The following is a 25357-nucleotide window of genomic DNA, read 5'->3' as shown; positions in this document are numbered from 1 at the left end:
GGTAATAAGGACAATGATAAATGAGCAGTGGGTGTTTGCCAGTGCGGTTACACAACGAACAAACTTTGAAAAGAAACACTTTCTTAAATGTTATTTTGACTTGTCATAAATCTGCTGCAGCTGCAGTTAGCCATCATCAGCAATTTGAGGCCAGCCACCATCAGCAGTGATCCCGTGGCAAGCCACCAGCCACTTGCAGCAAAATGGGTGGGGTAGCAGTGATTGGTCAGGTGCCACGGTTGCAGCAGCAGTAAGGGTCAGAATGAGGGGTGTTTGAAAGCTGCCAATGTAGATGGCAGGGGCAGAAGGAGGGGAGGCTGCAGCCTTGCTGTGTTTAGCTATAACAGTGACTTGAATTATTAAGGAGAAACAGCAGAACACATATCAGTTTTAACTTAGCGTACTGTGAGAGCTGACTTTGACTCCTGCTGGAACAAATGTTGGTCAGACTTTCCCTGGTGATGATTTGTACCAGTGCTGAAATGTTAGGAATTGCTTTAAGACTATAATATTATCTAATGCTATTAAGTAAGCATTTAAATTGCAACTTTAGATTTTTCCCTTGTTAAAAATTGCATCTTGTATCTTATGTTTTTCTCTGTTAAGAATTAACTTCTAAATATTTTACTTCTGTTCTACATCATCCTCTAGAAACTTTGAAGAATTTTTTTTTTCTTTCACACCAAACATCCTGAATGGTTAGATTTTTAATTAAGTGAGAGGCCAAAGTGTGATTATTTCCCTGGTTAATAAGATGTCCAAAAATATGTCAAACAAGTATACCCACCAGTGGCTTCTGGAACCCAGCCGATTAAATTAGTCTGTGGTTAAAAAGAGTTAAAACTTTAATGAATTTTTGAAGTGCAGCATTTTTGGTTCTTTCTTTGTGACTGTTCTAAAGTTGATATGTTTATGGAGGAACAAAACAGTACAGTATTGGCATGATTCCAGAGGGTTTTGCACAAACATTGTCAGGATTTCAAATTGTAGCTTTTGATTGAACTTTTATTCGGCTGTTTGCCCATAGAAGCTGCTGATTAGCTTCTAATCCAAGGCCAGGGTTCTGAAAAGTAATTAATATAAATCTGACACCTGAATCAACCATTGCCGTAAACCAAGCTGAATAAATTCTACCTTTTCAAAGTAGTACTTATTATTTTGACCCTATAATCTTTTAAACCAATAGCTAGTTTGAAACTAGTTGTCAAAAATAAATGTATTGCAGCATCTGCCCAAGGCAAGATATATATGTAAGCACACCAGTCTGTGCTTGTTTTAGGAACTTGATAGAGGGCCTGTGCGTTTAGCAGTGCAATGGGTGTGGAGGTTGCACACTCATAAAACTATTTTTCACAGCAGCTCTCTGATTATGGCCATATTTTCAGAATGAAGAGGAAGGATTGCATAGTAATTAGCTGAAAGTTTTGGGAAATGCCTTCTAAATGCTTCACTCGCCCAATTAAGTACTGGTTAAGCAATATTTTTATTCCAAACATTTTTTAAAAATTCCTTTTATTGATTTTCAAAAAGGGATGGGAATAATGCAAACAATACAATGAAACAACCTCTCTGCAACCAAATCAACAAATAAAAACTATGCAAAAGAAAAAAAAGGTTCAAAAATTACTAGTCGACAGTAATTAATTCTTCAAAGAAATAAATAAAAGACTGCCATCGACAAAAATATTTCTCTGACCCTTTTATGGTATACTTAATCTGTTCCAAATACAAAAAGATATCAAGTCTTCTAACCAGGATAGAGCAGTGGGTGGCTTGGGCGACCTCCAGGTTAATAGAGTCCTCCTGCGGGCTATTAATAAAGTGAATGCAATAATGTCCACCTTAATCTTAGTGAAACTAGCGACTACAGATAGGACCCTAAAAATAGCTATAAAAGGACAAGGTTGCAAGTCAATATTTAGAGCTTTGCTAAGAGTGTCAAAGAAGAACAGCCAGAAACCAGCCAGCCTTGGGTACAACCAGAATGTTTGGGTATGGTCTGCAGGAGCAAGCGAACATCTGTCACATTGGTTGCTTTTGTTGGGAAAAATTTTTTACTAGTTTTGGGCTTGAAGTGAATTCTATGCAAAATTTTAAATTAAGCTTAACCAAGTGCAGGAATATGTGGAATTCACCCTAAGAAGGGCCTCCTCCCACCAATCGTCCATGAAGTCAAACCCAAACTCTGCTTCCCAATCATTTATTGGAGAGGAGAGGGTCCAGAGGACAGCCTGAGATCATACAATCTTGAAATAGAACCTCCACGAATTTGAAGCAATGATAAAATCCCTTTGAATAATGTGTTTGGAGATAGTTGATGCAAGGATGAACATTGAAAATGAACAAAATTATGGACCTGAAAATAGCGGTAAAGACTAGATTGGGGCAAGTTAAATTTGGCTGCAAGCTCATTAAAACTGGCAAAAATCCCATCTGCAAACAGATCCTTAAAGCATTCAAGAGCCTTCTCCCTCTACAATACAAAAATACAAATGCCAAGTTAAGTTTGGAAGGCAAAAATAAGTGGTTATTACAAATAAGGCCCAGCAACAGAAGAATGGAAAGTTTAAAATGTTGACAAAATTGTTTCCATGTTTTTAAAGTAGAAATCACAGCAGGACTTGATGTGTATTTTAAGGGAGGGAAGGATAGTGGGACACAAACTAATGCTGGAAGAGCGGAGTGCAGGAGTGCACTTCCATAAAGCACCAGTTTATACCTTGATCGCAAAACCATATTAAAATCTTCTGAATATTGGCTGCCCAATAATAGTACAATAGGTTCGGTAGAGCTAGCCCACCAACCTTTGAAGTATCACTCCAGGCTCTAGGAGTCCTGCTTGCCCAGATAAATGTTGATATCAGCTTAGTTACTGTGACAACAAATGATTTTGGTTTTAAAAAAATTAGGGAGACATTGAAAAAGAACAAGAACCTGGACAAAATGTTCATTTTGAACTCTACCAGCTAAGAGGCAAACTATCTCAGTGCTGTAAATCCGCCTTAACTTTGGTGGCCAGGTTCGTAAAATTTGTTTTGTGAAGAGTCGCAAACAACTGTGTGATGTTCACACCTAAGTAACAAAAACCAGCACCATATAAATGAAACGGCAAAGCTTCTGGGGGAATTTGTGTCAATAGGGTTGACTGGAAAATGCTTTGCTGATATTCAATTTATACAGTAAGAAGTCTAACAACACCAGACTTCTTACTGTGTTTACCCCAGTCCAACGCCGGCATCTCCACATCATTCAATTTATAGCCAGAGAATGAAGCAAAGGTATTAAGAACATTCATTATGTCGTTAATGTAGGCAATTGGGTTAATAATATATAATAGGAGGCAATCAGCATATAAGGACACGGTGGTCCACACTGGCTCAGTGGATATCTTTGAGTAGTGTTGACATCATACAGGCTATGGACAGTAGTTCTATCACCAGGGCAAAGAGAAGTGGAAACAGCGTGCATCTTTAGCAGGTTTCTCTAGATAGAGGGAAATACTCTAGGTGTAGAGGGTTAGTGTGCATGCTTGGTGTAAGGGAGGTATAGAAAAGGTGAATCCATGAAATAAATCCATGAAATTGTCTGGATTTAGCCCCATTAGTGTAGTCATTGCAATTTTCTTCTGCTAATGACTGTAAATTGCTTCTTTTTATTAATCCCTTGTTGTCTTATGAAATAGTGATAGGGAAAACTTTTTTGTGTTGATGGCAGCAAATAAAAATATTAATTACTTCTGTTTTCCACCAAGTGTGTTTGCTTTCTTTGATTTTGTAAATCTGCAAAATCAGCCTGAATAATATCTTTAATGGCTGAAGAACTACTTAATTACTCAGGTAAACAGCCAACAATATTTGTCCACCTGTGGAAAGTGGTAAATATAGGAAGATAAATAGAGCTGTGACCTTGCACAATGTAATGCTCTTGACCATGCTATTTTAAGACTCTGAAAGACTAATCTACCCACCGATAGGAATGATTTTTAACTTCTGCTCAAAATGAGTGTGAAGTAGACAGTGCACCCACAGCACCTACCTGAATCAGCGTTAGAGATCTGAGCCATATTCAGGTCAGGCATCAGCATAATTTAGATGAGTAGCAAGTAACTGACCACACAAGGGTATGATGGGCAATCTCCGAAGGTGAGTTGAGTCAAAGGAGAGTAATAAAAGCAAAGAGTTGGCTGCCAACTATCTGCCAACAGATCTCGGTATGCAAGTGGGACAGCACGATGGCACAGTGGTTAGCACTGCTGCCTCTCAGCGCCAGGGCCCTGGGTTTGATTCCCAGCTTGGGTCACTGTGCAGAGTCTGCACATTCTCCTCATGTCTGCGTGGGTTTCCTCCCACAGTCCGAAAGACGTGCTGGTTAGATGCATTGGCCGTGCTAAATTCTCCCAAATAGGCACCGGAGTGTGGCGACTAGGGAATTTTCACAGTAACTTCATTGCAGTGTTAATGTAAGTTTACTTGTGACACAAATAAATAAACTTTAAAGAGTATTTCTGCTCCCCCTGGGCCAACAAAAATTCTCTCTCAAAATATTCTGGCCTTGTCCCTTTAGAGATCACCAGTGAGGCCACTCACCACATTGTGTAAATGGGTGAAACACGAACAGCTTCAATAGCAACAAAGATGAGCGATCTTGAACTCTTGGCATTCCACATTGAGAAAATTCTCACATTTCACATTGATATATATATTTTTGAAATCCCATGGTCATTTCTGAAGAATGTAGAGCTCTGGTAACCTGGGCAATATTACTTATTCAATCAGCACCACCAAAAACATATTAACTGGTTATTTACCTTGGTCTCTATTTGTGGGATCTTGTGTAAAAATTGACTGCCTACATAATAGTGACTACGCTTAAATAGTGAATTTTAATTTTAGTTTTCCCTATGTTATAATAGTGACTACACTTTAGGATACTCTCATTTGCTGTGAAATGCTTTGGAATATTCTGAGCTTGGGAAATGTGCTTTTTCACAGTAACGTCATTGCAGTGTTAATGTAAGCCTACTTATGACAAATAAATAAACTTTAATCTTTAAGTACAAGCTCAATTTTTCTTTCCATCTGAAAGACCTTGGGAAATATTGTGCAAGTGATGAGGTACAATGTAAATACAGATTTTTGCTGCCCTGTTCATTCAGGTTATCATCTGTGTATCGTGGTTTTTTTTTTGCATCTGTATCAATCATTAAGATAGTAATTTGAATCAGAATCTTCAGATATATTCCTGCCATAATTGCTCGTCATTATTGAGAACTAAAACTGAATCTTCGCTGTTGTAATAAGGGGAAGTGGTGTGTTATATGGATGTCACTAATTTTCAAGAAATTTGGGCCATTCGTAAACTTGTACATTAGAGCTTTTTTCTTGAAAACACTACTGAAATTGTTTTGATTTGGGGCAGATTGAAGACATAAAAGTTAATGTAAAATAACAGTTCAGTAGATGGCCTCTTGATTTTTGGAAAGCCTTTGATAAAGTGCCACATGGCTGTTATTGAAATGTGTACATTAGCTGTGACTAGCATTCAGATATTTTACTAGAATAGCTAGCTGCTTATAATTATGCAGGCTGAGATTTGCATTCAGTGGAATTGGATGTCTGTGGATAAGGGAATGAGTGGGTCCTGCAGAGACCTATGTTGAGACTATTGTTTTCCAACACCATTAATGATTTTGATGAGGGTGTTAATGGAACTGGTCACATATGTACAGATGATACACAAATATACACAAGAGTTTATGAATGTCGATCTTGGAATTTGGATTCTTGAAACTTGCTGCCAACTGATCCTAACAGGGAACCTTGTCTCCAGTTATTAGATAAACCCTATTGAATATAACCTAGGATATAATTTACAGATTTCTGTGTGCAAGGATTTTTGATGCGAGTCTTTCCACACTTTTAAAAGTTGATGGCTAAACTATTAGATTGAATTAGAGATATACATGAACACAAAATAAGCCATTCAAAGCTGGAATAGCAATTGCATTAATCAGAAGTACAATTGTATCATGTATACAACTATGTCAGAACACCCAGAACATCATAAGTTGCCATTTTTGATCAGAAGAAACCGGAAACACAAATCAGAAAATTCCACAGTCTTCTTCACCTGATAACATTAATTATAACTGTTGCTTCAGTTGTCCTAAATTATGACTTCATAGTCTGACCCCATGTTCAGGGTGGAGAGTGTAAACCTAATGGTATTAAAAAGTGGTAGGATTTTGTACCAGCATACATTTTCTAAAATGTTTACAGTAGTTGAGAATATTCAGAGTTTAAAACAAGGCTGCTGTGATATTTAAGTCACTTGTCGGCTTGTTTTAGCCCCAGCCAGCAATGCCTGACATCTCCAAATAAAATTGCGCATACGCTGTGCAATGTTACTTCAAATTAGACTGTATACACTTGAAAGTTCTTAATCTACAATGAATTGGTTATATTTATTCAATTTGTAAATAGGTCTGAGTAATAGAATATTCCCTTTTGTGTTTGAAATATTGCCAGAATGGTTTAGTTGACCTAAGTACACTTGGCATGATCTGCAACAAGAATAAGACTGGAACTTGGAATAAAACATCACATCGCCTATTTGAAGATTGCAAATTTAGATTGGTGAACAATTGTAAGATCAGTATATTTTTCTAAAAATGCATTGGTGCAGAGAGTGTAAAGCTTTGTATGAATAACCTTTTTTTTTTGCCTTTTTATCATGAGTTTCTTTTTGTTCAATCCAGCAACAACTTAATTTTAGGCATGGAAGGTTGTTTCATTTTTGTTTTGTTTAAATAGCATCCTGAGACAGTTCAAGAGTTTCTATGCAGAAATACGCAGTTATGTTTGTTAGGGCAGTATGGTGGCACAGTGGTTAGCACTGCTGCCTCACAGTGCCAGGGACTTGGATTCAATTCTGATCTCGGTCACTTGTCTGTGGAGTTTGCACATTATCCTTGTGTCAGCGTGGATTTCCTCGGGTGCTCCGATTTCCTCCCAGTCCAAAGATGTGCGGGTTAGGTTGATTGGCCGTGCTAAATGACCCTAGTGTCAGAGAGATTAGCAGGGTAAATACGAGGGGTTGCGGGAATAGGGCCTGGGTGGAATTATTGGTCAGACTTGATGGGTTGAATGGCCGCCTCCTGTACTGTAGGAATTTGATTCTATTTACATTTGTCGCATTATCAACTCTACACCTAAAATAATGATGTACTGTGTTGAGTAAGTGATTAGGTAATTTCATGCAAAGTTGTCCAAGCAACTTCATCACAATCCTGCAATTGCTTCATGATGAAATTGCTGCAACTGTCTTATGTGGGAGATTTGAAATGGTCGCCTTCAGAATCTGGTCTGGGGGCAAGCAAGGCTGTGTGATAGCCCTATTATTTACAAGTGTCTCTTCACCTCATCAAAGATAATTATCCTCCTGCGTCAGTATTAAATCTCTACCAGATGGAAACGTTTTTAAGCCCAGTTGCCTCCATGCAAAAATGAAACCATTTCCATAGATATACATGATGTACAGTTTGTGGATGACTGCAGCATTGTTGCACACTCTGCACAGGATTTGCAAGCCCACTCTTGATCTCTTAAACGCTGCAAACAAGAAATTCAGCGCGCTGGGAGACATCAGTGGAAGCTGATTCGTGGGCTTCCTGCTGGACGCCACGGCCTCCTCAAGTCTCTGCGACTAAGATTTCAAAGTAATTAGCTCCATGCCAGAAATTGGCACGCAGCTAAATACCATATGGAAATCACGATTTCAATGCCATTAGTGGGCCCAGGACTGAATTCTCTGGGCCCGCGAGCATCTCTTCTCCCTCTCCCCCCCTCCCCACCCCCCCCCCCCAAACCAGGATTAGTTCACCCCAGCGGGGTTTACAATGGTTCCAACTCATGGGGGATAGGCAGCTGACCCTGCTGGAGGGAAGAGAGGCCATTGCGACCTCTCCAGGAGGTCACTGATAAAGAGGGTGCCCCTTGGGCAACGGGCAAACTGGCAATGCCCAAATGGTGCCTTGGCACCAAGCAGTGCCAAGGGGGTGGGACCAAAGGGGAGGGACCTATTGGGGTAATCGGTGGGGGTGGGGTGTCCCGCTGCCAATTTGCAGAGGGAGGGAGGGAGGAAGGTAATTGGGTCTGGCCATCCCAGGGAGGGTGGGGCTCGGGACTGCTAGGCCGGGAGATGGGATCAGGAGATCAGGAAGGGGGACATCAGGGCTTGCCCAGGGAGGTCGGAAGGCCTGCGATCAAGGGGTGGGTGTCTCTGTAAGGCCAGTGATCAGGAGACCAGGAATGCAGGGCCACTGCGCATGCGCTGATCTCCGTTCTGACAGATCGGCGCATGCATAGTGGCCGTTCAGCACTATGCTACCGGCCTCTCCAGTGGGAATTTTTAGAAGGAATCTTGCTAGGGCTTTTAGTAATGCAGAGTGTTGGAGATTTTGCTCTGGCAATCATACTGAAAATACCAGCGGGGGTTACTCCCATTTTCCTGCAAATTGAGGACTTAGAATTTTTTTGGGAGAATCCCGGCCTTGGTCTGTCTTTGAATGTTGCCAAAACAAAGCTTGAATGTCAACCCACACCTGATCAGGCAAATATTCCACCTCCCATATTTGTTGAAGGAGAGACTCTGTTGAGCAGTTGCCATATCTTGGCAGCCAGCTCTCTCAAAAGGACACCATTCGTAAGGAGATTCAACACTGGGTCAACTGTGCTAATTCAGTCTTCTAAAAACTACGGTTGTGAGTATTTGACAACAAAGACCTCCAAATCCTAGTGTACAGAGTAAAAATGAGTACTATGTCCTTGAAGCCAGATCCACAATCATTCAGGCAAATCTCCTACAAAATCAACTTTGGGCTGGAAACTGTCCCGATGACTGTATACAGTCTTCTCCGTCAAGTCCTGTTTTCTCAACTCTCAAATTTCCAATGTTCCAGGAGACAACAAAGAAAACGTTTCAAAGACAGCCTGAAGTTCTCCTTGGACCACAGCAACATTGACCTTAATGACCTAATGGTTGCAGCAGTATACCAGTTGTTCAGACGGGCAAAAAACTTGTCCATCGAGCTGCATCTTGCTTTGAGTTCCAACCCCTTAATGATGAGGCGGCAGAGCGGCAACAGAGAAGGAATGCAAGGAAACCAAGTTGTGTACTCTGGATTCTATTACCTCGGAGGTCCTGCTCCATGTGCCCAAACATGTGCCAGTCAATAATCAGCCTATTCAGTCACCTGAAGATCCTTGGCAGAAACCCGTGACTCTGAGTAGATGTAATTCTTGATTCGAGGGACAGCCAGCGACGAGTTCAGGGCAGTGTGTAAACAGCTCTGAGTGATTAGAAATTTTCCTCTTGTGTTTGAAATATTGCCAGAATGGTTTAGTTGACCTAAATACACCTGGCAAGATCTAAAACAAGAATAAAACCTGGAACAAGACATCCCAGCATGTGAATTGCCTATTTGAAGATTGCAAACGTAGATTGGTGAACAAGTGTAAAATCGATATTTTTCTAAAAGCACTGGTGCAGGGAAAATAAAGCTTTGTGTGAATAACGTACCTTTTTCCCTTTTGATCAGGAGTATTTTGTTTAATCCGGCATCCATTTCATTTCAGACATGAAAGCTTTTGTTATTTTTGTTTAAATAGCATCCTTCCTTCGGCAGTTTAGGTGGTGAGCCTCTTCAGTTGTATAAACAGTTGCTTTGTGTGCACAAATAGTCTTATGTTCATTATTTACATTTGTCCTATTATCATGCTTGATACTAAAATATTTTTGGATTGTGTTGAGAAAGTGATTAGGTAATGCCATGAAAGTTGCGAAATAGTTTCACCGGCCCGCTATCAATGCTTTTGATCCAGAGGCCAAAACAATTCAAGGCATTCTGTTGTTCATATATGCATGACTCATTGTTTAGTGCTACACTGTAAGCAGCCAAATTGACCTTTTGGAATGACTTTCTACAAAAAGGCTTGGTGATCAGGTCAGAGACTTTCAGATGGTTTTAGGGAGCCAGAAGAGAGATCTAAGACTGCATTGTAAAAGCACAGCCTTTCCAGATTAGCATATGATCTGTTTTGCATCTCATCAGCAGGTAGATTTCCTTTCTGACTTAGGAGGTGAGAGGACAACTTGAATTCAAATGATGCAGATGTGCTTTGCTCCTATCTCTAATTTTGGTGACACCAGTGTAAAGCAAATTTGAGGGTTGGACAAAAGATTAAAGAGGATGGGAGTCAACACTGTCTACTCTGCTAATACAATTCCTATCGTTAAAAGAAAAAAAATACAAATGCTCTTAGTCTAAAGTTGAATCTGGAAATGCTGAAAGAACAAAGCACACCTGTCATCATCTGCAAAAAAAAACATGTACAGACATTATTACAACTGAAAAGCAGCATATGATTGAGCTCCTTAATGGGACTGAATGAGCTCGGGACAAGAGCAGAAACATTCTTGAAAGAGACGTGATATTAAATGAAATAATACACAAAATAAAAAGTGCGCATGGGGATACTCTACAAGAGCACAGAGAATGTTAGAAATACACAGCATGTCGGACAACATCTAAAGAATAAACAAGCCATGTTAACATATTAGGTGTAGGCCATTTGTCAAAATGGATAGAGTAAAGAAGAAGGAAGCAGAAAAACACAGCACTTAAAAAGAACAATCAGTGATGCTGACAAAGTCATAGATAGAAGTTTAGAAGTTAATAGGTTTAATATCCAGCAAAAGATGAAAACTAGTGAATGGTAATGATCATGCAGATAGAGTTTTTAAAAAATGGTTACAGCACAGGAGGCGGCCATTTGACCCATGATGTCTATGCCAGCTGTCTGCAAGAGAGTTCAAAGTTATCATTCCCTGTAGACCTGCAGACTTTACCTCTTCAGGGGAAGCAATGGCCCAGTGGTATTATCACCAGACTATTAATTCAGAAACTCAGCTAATGTTCTGGGGACATAGGTTCAAAACCCACCATGGCAGATGGTGGAATTTGAATTCAATAAAAAAATATCTGGAATTAATAATCTATTGATGACCATGAAACCATTGTCGATTGTCAGAAAAACCCATCTGGTTCATTAATGCCCTTTAGGGAAGGAAATCTGCCGTCCTTACCTGGTCTGACCTATCACAGCAATGTGGTTGGCTCTCAACTGCCCTCGGGCAACTAGGGATGGGCAATAATTGCTGGCCCAGCCAGCGACACCCATGTCCCACAAATGAATAAAAGAAAGAGTTAATGTAATTCTCTTTTGAAAGCCATGATTGAGGGCGTCTCCATCATATTCTCGAGCAATGTATTCCAGATTCTAACCACTTGTTATGTTAATAAAGGTTTTCCTTCATCCTCGTTTGCTAATCATTTTAACTTAATGTCCTCTGGTTCTCAAGCCTTCACCATTGGGAACAGTTTCTCTCTGTCTACTCTGTCCAGACTCCTGATGTTGAAAACCACTATTAAATCTCCTCAATCTTCTCGAAGAAGAACAACCCCAGCTTCTCTAATCTATTCACGTAACTGTAGTACCCCATCTCTGGAATCATTCTTGTGAAATTTTTCTACACCCTCTCTTAATGTCTTCACATCTTTCTTAAAGTGTGGTGACCAGAGCTGCATGCAGTGCTCCTGTTTAGGTCAAACCAGTGTTTTATATGGTTTGTCATAACTTCCTGCTTTTGTTCTCTCTGTCCATTCATTCCTTAATGTAAAATGTTCCAATAACTTAATTTGTTTCTAACCTTCAAGAACTGTGATTAGATCATGTTTAGCTGCACATGTAGAGGTTACCGGAGCAGATTTTTGTCATTTTAAAAGAATAATAGAATGGATTTTATTAGTGCTAGCTCTCATGTAATAGTTGCAATCCATAAGTAAAATAGCGCAATAACTTAACCAACAATTTATGGGAGCCGTCAGAGACAGCATGGACTGTGGTGACTTTAGCACAGCTGACTAGCTGATATAGCCCTAGAAGTCAGGCAAACAGTACCAGGGATTTGGGGTTTCTTTTGCCTATTGCCATTTCTAAGAAGGAGCTGGTACCGGTTTTGTGTATTATGGTAACTTTAAATGTTTTGTATGCAATTGTCTGTAAACACCTACTTCTATTTTTTTTGACTGGACATATGTTCATTAATTTGATCTGAAAACCAGAAACTGTAAACAAATTAGTTCTTCATAATATTTCAAGGTTGAAGAATGGTTTTGGTTCCTTATGATGTGGAGATGCCAGCGTTGGACTGGGGTAAACACAGTAAGAAGTTTAACAACACCAGCTTAAAGTCCAACAGGTTTATTTGGTAGCAAAAGCTTTTGCTACCAAATAAACCTGTTGGACTTTAACCTGCTGTTGTTAAACTTCTTACTTTGGTTCCTTATTCAGGGTTGTTTTTTGTGGATCGATGCTGACATAACAAAAGATCAATATTTTTATTAATTTCTGAAGATGTCTTCCATTAAGCCTATAATGATATGCAGTGAACTATTCAGGATTATTTGAATCAACCATGTGTTCTAATATATTTTGTGTGATACAGCTTTATGCACACATTGTTTCAGTTTGACTTGCATGTCAATTTATCGTATTTTATGTAATGGCTTCCTCAAGAATACTCATGGTTTATGGAAAATGGACACTTTACTTTTAAAACGGAAGGAATGGACACCCTGCTTTGAGATAAAGTTGAATCAAGAGTTCAGGTGACCTTTATCTTCTCTGCCATATACATGAAGCCTGGATGCTAGCCAGCTTGTCTGGAGTTTCAGATGCAAATAACCTGGGACAATTCATGGAGAAGACATTAAAATGCAACAAACCCTTTCCTGTGGAGTCATTGTCTAAATAGCTGCAGAAACTAGTCCACAATGGGCTTGCAGACGTCTTGGCTTTGAAGTGGAATTAGAAGGAGTGCAAGAAGAAATCCATTCTATCACAAGGGAATGCCAATGAGTGAAACTTAAACACTACTGTATGTCAATGTCCAAGTCATCAGAAACTATTTTTATGCACAATGGAAAACATACTGTGGTCACTTGACAGAAACCTGGTTTCTGGAACGGTTATTAAGACCCATATTGAGGGAAGACAGACTCAGACAGAGGGGACGAATGGGAACAGATCCAGACTAACAAAGGAAGGATTCTGTCTAAGAACCTACCAGCGGGCAGAAAATTGGGGCTAGCTGTTGCCTAACAATTTGAATAACAAGACCAGATTTTCGTCACCTTAACTGGAGTGAAGCCAGAAACTTGTTACTGTAATCAATAAACCATTGCAAATCCATTGGTAGAAACTTCTAACCTTAATTTCTTCAGTGAACCAATAAAGGAAATCACAGGCTTGCAACATTTCAAGACTGCATCTCAAGAGAATCGAGGGTGACAGTGAAATTTTGGACAATTAATGCATGCTACTCCTACCCCTTGTAGTCATGTTTTTGGATATGTGTGTCTATCTGTCTGCCTCTTTGGGTGCTGTTTTGAATATATTTAAGCATTGAGTAATGAACATTTATCTTTTATTTAAATCTCTTAGTAGTTACAACACTTGTGATGTTAAAACACTTTTTCTCTTTAAAACACATTTGTCTCCAGTCAGTTGAATGTTGGAAAAAGGGAGAACCACTCTATCATCAGTCCCCTATCTGTAACATTTATCATATTAATATCATAAAAATGACAATTTAGACCAGAGTAATGAGCATGTGCTACACCAAGAGGCTCAATTATGTTTTAGCTAATTGATAACTTAAGATCAAATGCAATGTTTTGCATTTTTATCTAACATTACTGTATTGAAAATAAATTGAAATGGATATCCAAGTGAGTAGGTGGGATGTGCTTCGAATTTATGGACCCAGAATCCAAGAAATGAATCTTGCGAAAGCATACTCATTCGCCAATTTATTGCTTGCTCTCTTTTTTCCCATTCTAAAAATAGTCCTCGGTTTCTCACTTACAATTATTCTATTATTATTAGGGTACTGCTTCAGTTCTTCAGCGCAGATCTGATAATGAGGAATATGTGGAGGTTGGAAGACTCGGACCTTCAGACTATTTTGGTGAGTATGGATTTCGTATTTGTTTCCAGATTCAATTAATGTTGGCACTTTAACATTTAACAAGGAAGTTTTAGTAACCTTTATTATTAAATTCTTAAACAATATCTAGTGGAACTTCAATGAGTAAGTGGTGTGATGTCTAATGAGTCCTGACACTGCAACTTATTCCTGTTTCTCACATCGCTTTGCATGTTTCTTATTGATTTGGAAACAGTTTTGACAGAAACTGAAAGGAATGCAGAATCAGTCACATATGAGTAACATGTTATTCCAGTTGTTGGTTTTACCAAATGAAGGTTTGTGTTCTCAGCTTGGGGAGGAGAATACAGTTGACCCAATATCTTAATTTAAATAATCACAAACAATGTTTGACAAAAAATGTTTGTGTTTTTAATGTAATTGGGAATTGAAGAAATCCAGCCCAGTATCATTAAATGCCTCCTTCAGTTCAAACATAATTTTCTGTTGGTTCCCTTTGGAATAATCCAAGTTGGTGTCACTGGCTAGGTCAGCATTTATTACCCATCACTAATTGCCCTTGAGAAGGTGGCGGTGAGCTGCTGCCTTGCACCACTGCTGTCTGCGTGTGTAGGATCACCCACAGTGCTATTGGGGAAGGAATTCCAGGATTTTGACAAGGTGCCAGTAAAGGAACAGCGGTATATTTCTGAGTCAGGGTGGTGAGTGGCTTGGGTGGGAACTTTCAGATGGTAGTGTTCCCATATGTTTGCTGCCCTTGTCCTAGAATGTTTCCATTTTCACCACCCTCTTGGGCAGTGAGTTCTGTCATTACACTTGCTCTGTAAAAAGTTCTTCATGATTAAAGTAACTTGGGGAGAAATTAGTATTGTTGCATCTGTTGCACTACATGTAGCTGGGTAATGAGGGCTAATTTTAGAAACCAAAGCATCCAAAGGACCCCTTGTAAGATGTCTGACCAAATGTTGAGTTTGGTGATTTTTCAGGTGACTACCTGAAACAGACATTTAGACCCTTTTCTTGTATGCAAGAGCACTAAAGCCTGTTTGGGATTTCCTTGCAGAAGTTTAATGAGGCAATGCAGAGCAATACCGGGCTTGCTCTGTTTGGCATTCTTACACAGTTGCCATTAAAACATAAATGATATTTTTTTTAAATACAAAAGTGAACTTTCTTTTGGTAGTTGGATGAACAGAAGTGCTCCCTGAATCTGCAGCCTTCCTACTCCCTATCAGGACTTGACTTGTTTGTGCTTGAAATTCATTTCTTTAAATGGATAAATTAGCTGTAGCGAGACAGTGGGTACTGGCAGCTCTTGGGGCTGCTGGTTTAGTCCTTTGGGTTCAACACCACGCAGTGATTAATTTATTTTCCTTGACTTATATAAAAATACTCACTAATATAGTTTACCAATTAACTTTTTCCCTTTCTAAGTCAAAATTTGATGTTGGAATACAAGATAGTTTCAAATAAGTTACTGACTATATTTACAAACTAAAGATAATAACCGTATTTCCCTAGTACTGTAATGGTAGAGCTCCCATTTGAACCTACAACAATACGCAAAGTTCTTCTTAAAGGATATCCACAGGAAAACACACTATAATGGATATGTTTGAAATGTGGCTTCAACTGTTAAGAGTCCTGGATATCAACTATGCAGCAGCTTCCACCAGGAGGCACTATGTGGCAATCAGGTACATGGGCTTTGACTAATTGCACTCTCCCCTTTCCGTCCCTGGGCCTGGTTACAAAGGGCAATTGTAGTATTCCTTATCCTCAATGTTGCTGTAGTATTAGCTGACTTGGAAAGCTCAGAAAGTAAGGCTGGAACCTTTCTGGTTTGTTGGATTTGGTGAAAGATAAACTTTTTAAATCACTTTCAACTTTGTCAGCCAACTTTTCTCTTCTGTGTGCTTGATTACATTTATGCTCGTTTTGTATTCCAAACTAAACAATCACTCTGATCATTTCTTGTCAGGATTTTAAGCTAAGATATTAAGTAAATTAACTTGTAAGCCTTGCAACGAATCTGAATTCAATATCACCAACTAGCCAGGTGCTTCCAACTCTAAAATGGCCTTTCTTATTATTCTACTGTAGGGCCACTTCAACACTAGCTAGTTGCACTGAATCAGGAAACTGCACAGTAATTGGACGCTATTATTTGCAGTTGGTGGTGGAGGAATCTCTGATCACCCTGTCTAAGTTTAATAAGTAACTTAAAGTAAATAATGTATAAGGAAATCCAGTGACTCCAATAACACAGATGCAGGGTGTGTTTGGTGATATTTGTCACATGAGTACAATCTTTTCATAATTCCAAATTCCTGAACTAGTTGGTGTAATGCTATTCTTTGTTCAATATACCATTGAAAAACGCAGAACAAAAACAGCTTATATAATTTACAACTGCACAAGTCTTGATTCTAACCACATTTTTCATATTTAGGTGAAATTGCCCTTCTGTTGAATCGGCCACGAGCGGCGACCGTAGTTGCACGTGGCCCACTGAAATGCGTAAAGTTGGATCGTCCACGCTTTGAGCGGGTTCTGGGTCCATGCTCTGAAATTCTCAAGAGAAACATTCAGCGATACAATAGTTTCATTTCTTTAACTGTTTGAAATTCTTGGATGGGTTGCTGCCTTTTGTGTTATTTTGTGCAGTTAAACTTGATCTGTGTTGTTGCGTATTACAGGTGTTTTATGTAAGTAATATCAGAAGCACCGGAAGAAGACTTCTTGATTTTGAAAGACCATCAGAGGCAGGTAGTCCAAGAGGAAGGGCGATCAATCTGTTGACTGAAAGTTCTAAAATGTTCTCCTTTTGTCAATGAAATTTAATAATGAATTCCAGTTTATTGCTTAATCTGCTACAATAGGCCACTGCAACGTTTAAAAACATTTCCTTGTAGATTGTCATGCGTTTTGCTAGTTGAATGCATTTCTTTTTATTTTTAGCTGTTTTAAGCGATGTTTCTTGTGAATTACACAAGCCAAATAATTTTCAAAGTTCTAAGACTACTAGAACCGATGGATTACACATAATGTGTTACCCTTGATGAACATACTGACATCCAGAGTAGCCGATATTGTTGACTTTGGCCATAAATTTAAAGAATGAGTGTGTTATACTGAATGTTCAATTTTTAATTACTGCAAATTATTTAGAAGGAATTGTAATGCTATTGCACACTTTAGGAAAAATGGAAAGCCAAATTAATGGAACATTCTTCAAATTTGTGAGTTTTTATTTACTTTTCTAGTGTATTTTCAAGCTTGAGGTCAAGTCTTGTTTATTATTTAAACGTGAGTCCTATTTTCGAGTTTATTCTGCCACAAAATACCCAGTCTTGTTAGTGGAAACTTTAAGGTGTGGCAGGCATTTTTATTTGTGTGCACTGAAGTATAATCGTTAGTGTATGAAGTGGGGGGTCCTCGATCAGCTCTGCTTACCAATGCAGTCTGGATGACTTTATAGTCTTTTGCAGCTGTTCCTGGGGGCTCAAATCGGCAGTATATCTGATATGTAGAAACAGGTTTTAGAATCTTAAAAGTCTTTGTGATTAGAAACAAATCCAAAACAAACTCCACAATTAAGTTTTCTGATATTTGTGTAGTCTTCTTTTGCACAATTGTATTTATATTTTTAAAAAGTTAGCTCTCTTATTAAGCTAGGTGTGCTATTGAATCTTGTTTAATTATAATCCGTTCCACAAAAGAAAAATTGCACAATATTGCTTTCTGTGCTGAGTTGCATATCCAGACACTTTGGAGCATCATTCAGTTTTTAAAAATAAGAAAATCTGAATCATTCTTTACTGTTGTATTTTCCATCATTTTATGTAATGCTTTTGCTTTCTCAAGTCAAATAAAAAAGCATCCTCCAATGTGTATTTTTGCTTTTATTTTTTGATTAAATTGTAATTGTATACAGTTTTAAACACTTAAGAATTTCTTGAATTACATTTGATGTGGGTAATGTATATCCACGTGACTTTTAAAGTCACTGACATATCTAACAACTAAAGCATGGACTGAATCTGTCATATATCAATACATGGTTGCAGACAGCTCACGGGTGACTTTCTGTATTTACATTAATAAACTTTCTGGGGAGGAAATACTTTCACAAATATGTAGAAAATCATACATACATAGAAGTTATTTAAGGTTGATTTAAAGCCATTATTCTCTTGTTTCTTTCTTTTTTCTGCCAAGGTTGATTGCAGATAAATATGTAACTGATTCTTGAGTGTAAAATTCCTTTGCCTCAGAGCACCTCTCATTCACTTCTGTTGTGTTAAAATCCTTTCTAAACAGAGCAGATATGAGCAAAAATGCTGCCCAATCATTTGGTTTTGAGTGTCCAGTACTCTGCACATTCAGCCAGAAGTGCCGAGTAAATGATCCATCTCAGCCTTCTCCTGAAGTCTCCAGCATCACAGATGCCAGTTTCAGCCAATTTGAATTGCTCCCATGATGCTAAGAAATGGCTGACGACACTGTATACAGCGAAGGCTTTGGGCTCTGACAGCATTGTCAATAACACTGAAAACTTATACTCCAGAATTTGCAGCACCCTTAGCCAAGCTGTTCCAGTACACCTACAACACTGTCATCTACCTAACAATCTGGAAAATTGTCCGGATTTGTCCTGTCCACAAGAAAGCAAGGCAACCCAATCTGACCACTTCCCACCCCATTAGTCTACTCTCAATCATCAGCAATGTGAAGGAAGGCGTCGTCAACAGTGCTCTCAGACACTTAGGCAGCAAAAGTTTGCTCACTGATGCTCATGTTAGACTTTGTCAGGGCCCCTCTGCTCCTCCCCTTATTCCAGCCTTCGTCCAAACATTGACAAAAGAGGTCAATTCTAGAGGTGAGGTGAGAGTGACTTCCCTTGACATCAAGGCAGCATTTGATGAAGTATGGCATCAAGGAACCCTAATAAAATTAAAGTCAATGCGAACCAACAGAAAAACTCTCTACTGGTTGGAATCATTCCTGGCACAAAGGAAGATGGTTCTGTGGTTGGAGATCAATCATCTCAGCACCAGGACATCACTGCAGGAATTCCTCAGGTTGTGTCCTAGGTCCAGCCATCTTCAGCTACTTCATCAATGATTTTCTTTCCATCTTAAGGTCAGAAGTGGGAATGTTTGCAGCTGGCAACACAATGTTCAGCATCATTCACGACTCCTCAGATACTGAAGCAGTTCATGTCCAAATGCAGCAAGATCTGGACAGTATCCAAGGTTTGACTGACAAATAGAAGGTAACATTCACGCTACGCAAGTGTCGGGCAGTGACCATCTCCAACAAGAAAGGATCTAACCATCTCCCCATGACAATGGCATGACCATCACAGAATTCACCCACTTTCAACATCCTGGGATATTGACCAGAAACTTAACTGGACCAGCCATATAAATGCTGTGGATACAAGATTAGGAGAGTGGCTGGGAATTCTGCAGAGAGTAACTCACCTGACTACACCCCCAAACCTGTCCACCATCTACAGGGCACAAGTCAGCAACATAACGCAAGATTCTCTGTTTATCTGAATGAGTGTAGTTCCAACAGCACTAAATCTCAACACAATCCAAAACAAAGCATCCCACTTGTTCAAAATCATTCTATCACCTTAAAATTTACTCCCACCACCACAGGGGGACATTAGCTATGGTGATACTATCTGCAAGATGCATTGCAGTAACTCACCAAGGTCCCTTTAGCACCTTCCAAACCCACGACTTAAACCAACTAGAAGGACAAGAGCAGCAGGCACGTAGCGACAACACCATCTGCAATTTCCCCTCCAGGTCACGCACCATCCTACTTGAAATTATATAGTTGTTCCTTCACTGTTAATGAATGAAAATCTTGGAACTCCCTCCTTAACAGCACTGTGGGGTGTATCTACATCACATGGACTGCAGCAGTTCAAGAAACTGACTCCCTGTCATCTACCAAGTAATTAGGGATGGGCAATAAATTTTGGCCTTGCCAACAACATGAATGAATAAAGAAAAGCTTTTTCCCACGAACACCTTCCTGTAAAACGATCTGTATAATTTGTACATTAAGTTTAATTGTAGATGAACCTGTAAATCAGCTGAGCTGCAGATCGTGCAAGTTACTTCATTCTGTAATGGGTCCATTGAAATCAGATCCAGCTACAGCATTTATTTCTAAATTTACAAGGAGTTAACGGCGTTGCTGTTAAAATGGTGTGGATAATCTATACCTTTTGTTGACACCCAAGTGCTTGTATCATAAGTCTAGAAATGTGTTATCTTTAAGTCTAGAAAACTAGGGTTAACCATTGACGGGAGTGTTTGGTTTGTAGACCAAAGATGCCATATGATTTGGGTGCTGGCTCATGAGAAATATCAGAAATATCTGGTTTGACTTTATTTGTTTTTTTCAGACTGACATTACTGTACTTAAATTCCATTGAACCTAGGTTTCATATCTTTCAGGTTTTAATTTGATTTATTATTGTCACGTATTGGGAGACAGTATAAAGTATTGTTTCTTGCGTGCTATACAGACAAAAACATACGGTTCATAGAGTATATAGGGGTGAAGGAAAGGAGAAGGTGCAGAATATAATGTTACAGTCATAGTAAGGGTGAAGAGAAAGATCAGCTTAATATAGAATGGGTCCAATCAAAAGTCTGGTGGCAGCAGGGAAGAAGCTGTTCTTGAGTTGGTTGGTACGTGACCTCAGACTTTTGTATCTTTTTCCCGACAGAAGAAGGTGGAAGAAAGAATGTCCGGGGTGCGTGGGGTCCTTGATTATGCTGGCTGCTTTTCCAGAGCAGCGGGAAGTGTAGATGGAGTCAATGGATGGGAGGTTGGTTTGCGTGATGGACTGGGCTGCGTTAACAACCCTTTGTAATTTCTTGTGGTTTGGTCAGAGCAGGAGCTATACGAAGCTGTGATACATCCGGAAACAATGCTTCCTATGGTGCATCTATAAAAATTGGTCTAGTAGAAATTTCTTCATTTTTTTTTTCCTTTGCCTGTCTTGAAATAAGTGGCACAGAATCTTATTGAACATTTTCCTGACAGAATCTTGTCAACCTTGGCTCAATGGTAGAATTGTCACCTCTTTTTCTGAAGGTCATGGATCAAGTCCCATTCCAGGACTTGTGCACAAAACCTAAGCTGACATTTTTGTGAAGCTTTTCAGATGACCCATAAACAGAAGAACCATCTGCCCTCTCAGGTGAATGTAATAAGATTCCTTGGGACTATTGGAAGAAAGAATTCATCAAGTAACCTAGCCAACATTCAATTCTCAAGGGACACCATCAAAAACTGGACCTTGCTATGCACAGAATCACGGCTGCACTTTCTTACAAAGTGACAACTGCTCTTCCACATGAATTAATGTGCTGTAAGATACTTTGAGACATTCCAAGGGTGTGAAAGTTGTTATGTAAATAAGTTTCCTTTCAGTAAAAAGAATAATTATGCATCATCTGAAATTTCGAATGGTTGCAAAATTAAGTACACAACCCTCCTTGTTGCAAGTAAACTAGCAGCCGTTTTATTACAAGACTTGCTATACAACCACTAATATTTTGTAACTAGTGTTCCTTTAATAGTAACAAGAGGTCCCAGGATGCTCCACAGTGAGGCACCTTGCAAACTAGTGTCTAGTCAGGAAGAGAGAAATTTGGAGACATGGTCACCAAAAGCTTGATCGTAGAGATGAGCTCTGAGAAGGTTTCTAAACCAGTAGCACTGCGATTTATTTCTGGAGAGAGAGAATTAAAAAGTTATGCTCAACCTGTACATAGAATGCTGTGTGGAGTTCTGCCATTTTATAAAAAGTAAATAGCAGCACTGGAAAAGGTGTAGAGATTTACAAGCATTATACCAGAAATGTGTGGTATTCATGGGATTAACAGGCTGGTGCCTTTTTTGTGAAAAAAAACTGAGGGTTGACCTAATAGAGGTTTGTAAAATAATGAAAGTTTTTGATAGAATGGATACAGAGAGGATACTTCTACTTTTTTGATTTGATTTGATTTATTGTCACATGTATTAGTATACAGTGAAAAGTATTGTTTCTTGTGCGCAATACAGATAAAACATACCGTTCAAAGAACACATGGGGAGAAGAAAGGAGAGGGTTCAGAATATAGTGTTACAGTCATAGCTAGGATGTAGAGAAAGATTAACTTAATATAAGGTAGGTCCATTCAAAAGTCTGATGGCATCAGGGAAGAAGCTGTTCTTGAGTCGAATGGTACGTGATCTCTGACTTTTGTATCTTTTATCCGACGGGAGGAAGAGCATAACTAGAAGCGTTCGTTATAAGATAGTCATCAAGAAATCTGATAAGGAGTTCACAAGGAACTTGATTACTCAAATGTGGAATTTGCTACCACAAGCAAATAATATAGATGCATTTGAGGAGAAGCTAGACATGCATCTAAAGGAAAAGGGAATTGGGGAATATGACAGATTTAGATGACAAAAGAAGGGAGAAGGCTTGAGTGGAGCATGAGATCTGACATGGACTGGTTGGTCCAAAAGCACTGCAGAAGGAGATTTCAGAGATTAGGATCCCAGTGGCTGCAGAGTGTGACAAATTCATGAGACCCAAAATCAGAAGGGATTTTGGAGATTTCAGAGATAGGTTGGAGCAAAACAGTGGGGGAAGTTAAGTATGAGCACGGTGGTTTTAAAAATAACCATGGGGAGGAGACCAAAGAAAGCAAAGATAAGGGGATTTGTGTGAGCACAATTTATTGCAGAACAGGATTGTGCAGCTGAGGTTTGGACAATCTTGAGTTAATGGAATGGGAGACCATCAAGGCTTGAGTAAATTTGCAGATGATACAAAGTTGGGTGGGTGGGTGAGCTGTGAAGAGGATGCAGAGATGCTTCAGGGTTAGAGTTAGGATCTAGGGTTAGGATGCAGAGATGTTTGGACAGGCTGAGTGACTGGGGATATGCATAGCAGTTGCAGTGTAATGTGTATAAATATGAGGTTATCCACTAAAGTAACAAAAATAGGAAGGCAGATTATTATTTGAATGGGTGGATACTCAGCAAGAGCTGTCCTCATGCATCAGTCGCTGAAAGTAAGCGCACAGGTACAGCAGGCAGTAAAGAAGGCAAATCGTATGTTGGCCTTCATAGCGAGAGGATTCGAGTATAGGAATGAGGATGTTTTACTGCAGTTGTATAGGGCATTGGTGAGGCCACACCTGGAGCATTGTGTGCAGTTTTGGTGTCCTTAACTGAAGAAGGATGTTCTTGCTATAGAGGGAGAACAGCAAAGGTTTACCAGGCTGATTCCTGGGATAGCTGGACGCCAATATGAGGAGAGACTAAGTCGAGTAGGATTATATTCATTGGAGGTTAGAAGAGTGAGAGGGGATCTCATAGAAACTTATAAAATTCTAACAGGGTTGATTCAGAAAGAATGTTCCCGATGGTGGAGGAGTCCAGAACTAGGGGGTCATAGTTTGAGGATAAGGGGTAAACCTTTTAGGACTGAGTTGAGGAGAAATTTCTTCACCCAGAGTGTGGTGAATGTGTGGAATTCACTACCACAGAAAGTAGTTGAGACCAAAATGTTGTGTGATTTCAAAAGGAATTAGATATAGTTCATGGGGCTAAAGGGATCAAGGGAAATGGGGGGGAAGGCAGGATCAGGATATTTAATTTGATGATCAGCCATGATCATAATGAATGGCAGAGCAGGCTCAAAGGGCCGAATGTCCTACCCCTGCTTCTATTTTCTATGTATGTTTCTATGTAAGACTTGAGTAACTAAATCTTGAATTGGCACAACGTGCAGGGTTCAGTAGCAGAGACGGGTAATGTTGCAGAGGTAAAGGTATCTTGATGATAGAGAAAATATTGGATCTGAACCTTTGTCGAGCAGCATAATGAGGTAGCAAGGAGGCTAGTTTGGCCTAAGAGAGTGTTTGGAGACAGGCGCTTATGAATGTGGCTTCTGTCTTCCTTGGATGCCTTAACGGTGTTGAGACACACGAGGAGTTGAAAGAGAGCTAATGGAGAGGAAGATGTACATATGGAAGCAGAACTGGTATCTCCAAATGATGTTACCAAAGGACAGTATGTCGGCCAAGGATAGATTTTAAAAAATTCATTCATGGGGGACATGGGCATCGCTGGCTGGCCAGCATTTATTGTCCATTCCTAGTTGCCCGAGAGCAGTTGAGAGTCAACCACATTGCTGTGGCTCTGGAGTCACATGTAGGCCAGATCAGGAAAGGACAGCAGATTTCCTTCCCTTAAAGGACATTAGTGAACCAGATGGGTTTTTCCAACAATTGACAATGGTTTCACGGTATCAGTCGATTCTTAATTCTAGATATTTTTTATTGAATTCAAATTCCACCATCTGCCATGGTGGGATTCAAACCCGGGTCCCCAGAACATTGGCTGAGTTTCTGGTTTAATAGTCTAGAGATAACACCACTAGGCCATCACCTCCCTCTTCTGGCGACGATGTGAGAGTTTAGGAAGAACAATAACCCAACATTTGATAATTCTGTACCTTCTTTTTAATGCATCAATACATTCCGGGGCATTTTACAGGAGCATTACAAAACAAAATATGACACCGAGTCATATAAGGAAATATTGGATTGGTTGAACAGAAGATTGGTAAGTCTGAAGAAGTGTCTTAAAAGAGATAAGCAAGGCTGTGAAGTGGAGAGGTTTAGGGGAGAGTATTCCGGAGCTTAAGTCTGAGGCAATTGAAGGCACTGCCACCGCTGGTGGAGTGATTAAAATCTGGAATTTTCAAGAGGCCAGTATTGGAGGTGCTCAGGTATCTCAGGTATGTGGTGCTGGAAGAAATGATAGAGATAGGGAAGCCCTGGAGGGATTTGAAAATAAGAATGAAAATTTTAAAGTCAAGGCGTTGCTTGACTGGGATGCAGTGTAGGTTAACATTCACAGTGGCGAATGCTGAGTGGAACTCAGTGCAAATTCAGACACAAGCAGCAGAATTTAGGATGACCTCACGTTTACGAGGGATTGAATGTGGGAGACCAGCTAGGAGTATGTTAGAAGAGTCAAGTGCAGAGGTAACAAAGGTACGGATGTGGGTTTAGGTGGCAGATGAGCTGAGGTGATGGTGAAGACAAGCGATGCTACAGAGGTGAAAATAGGCAACATGATAGCTGGTTGGAAGCTCAAGTCAAGATCAAATGTGACATTTAGCTTGAGAAAAACTGGTTTAAACTCTGTGGTTCGGGAACAACATTTGGAGGAAAGACCGAAA

The 25357-nt window shown here is 39.6% G+C and overlaps 1 protein-coding gene across 2 annotated transcripts in view; it reads left to right on the top strand.

Annotated features, from left to right (window-relative positions):
• Positions 1 to 18317, top strand: part of prkar1b (protein kinase, cAMP-dependent, regulatory, type I, beta) — a 162329-nt gene extending 144012 nt beyond the window's left edge. For both annotated transcript variants that reach the window (XM_078240640.1, XM_078240641.1), the window contains exons 10-11: positions 14010 to 14091; positions 16523 to 18317. In XM_078240640.1, the coding sequence (XP_078096766.1) occupies positions 14010 to 14091; positions 16523 to 16695 (255 nt within the window). In that variant the 3' untranslated portion in view covers positions 16696 to 18317. The remainder of the gene's footprint in view (positions 1 to 14009; positions 14092 to 16522) is intronic.
• The last annotated feature ends 7040 nt before the right edge of the window (positions 18318 to 25357 follow it).

Source organism: Mustelus asterias, chromosome 23 (genome assembly GCF_964213995.1).
Source record: "Mustelus asterias chromosome 23, sMusAst1.hap1.1, whole genome shotgun sequence".
NCBI lineage: Eukaryota > Metazoa > Chordata > Chondrichthyes > Carcharhiniformes > Triakidae > Mustelus > Mustelus asterias.
This window is presented reverse-complemented; position numbering and strand designations above follow the sequence as displayed.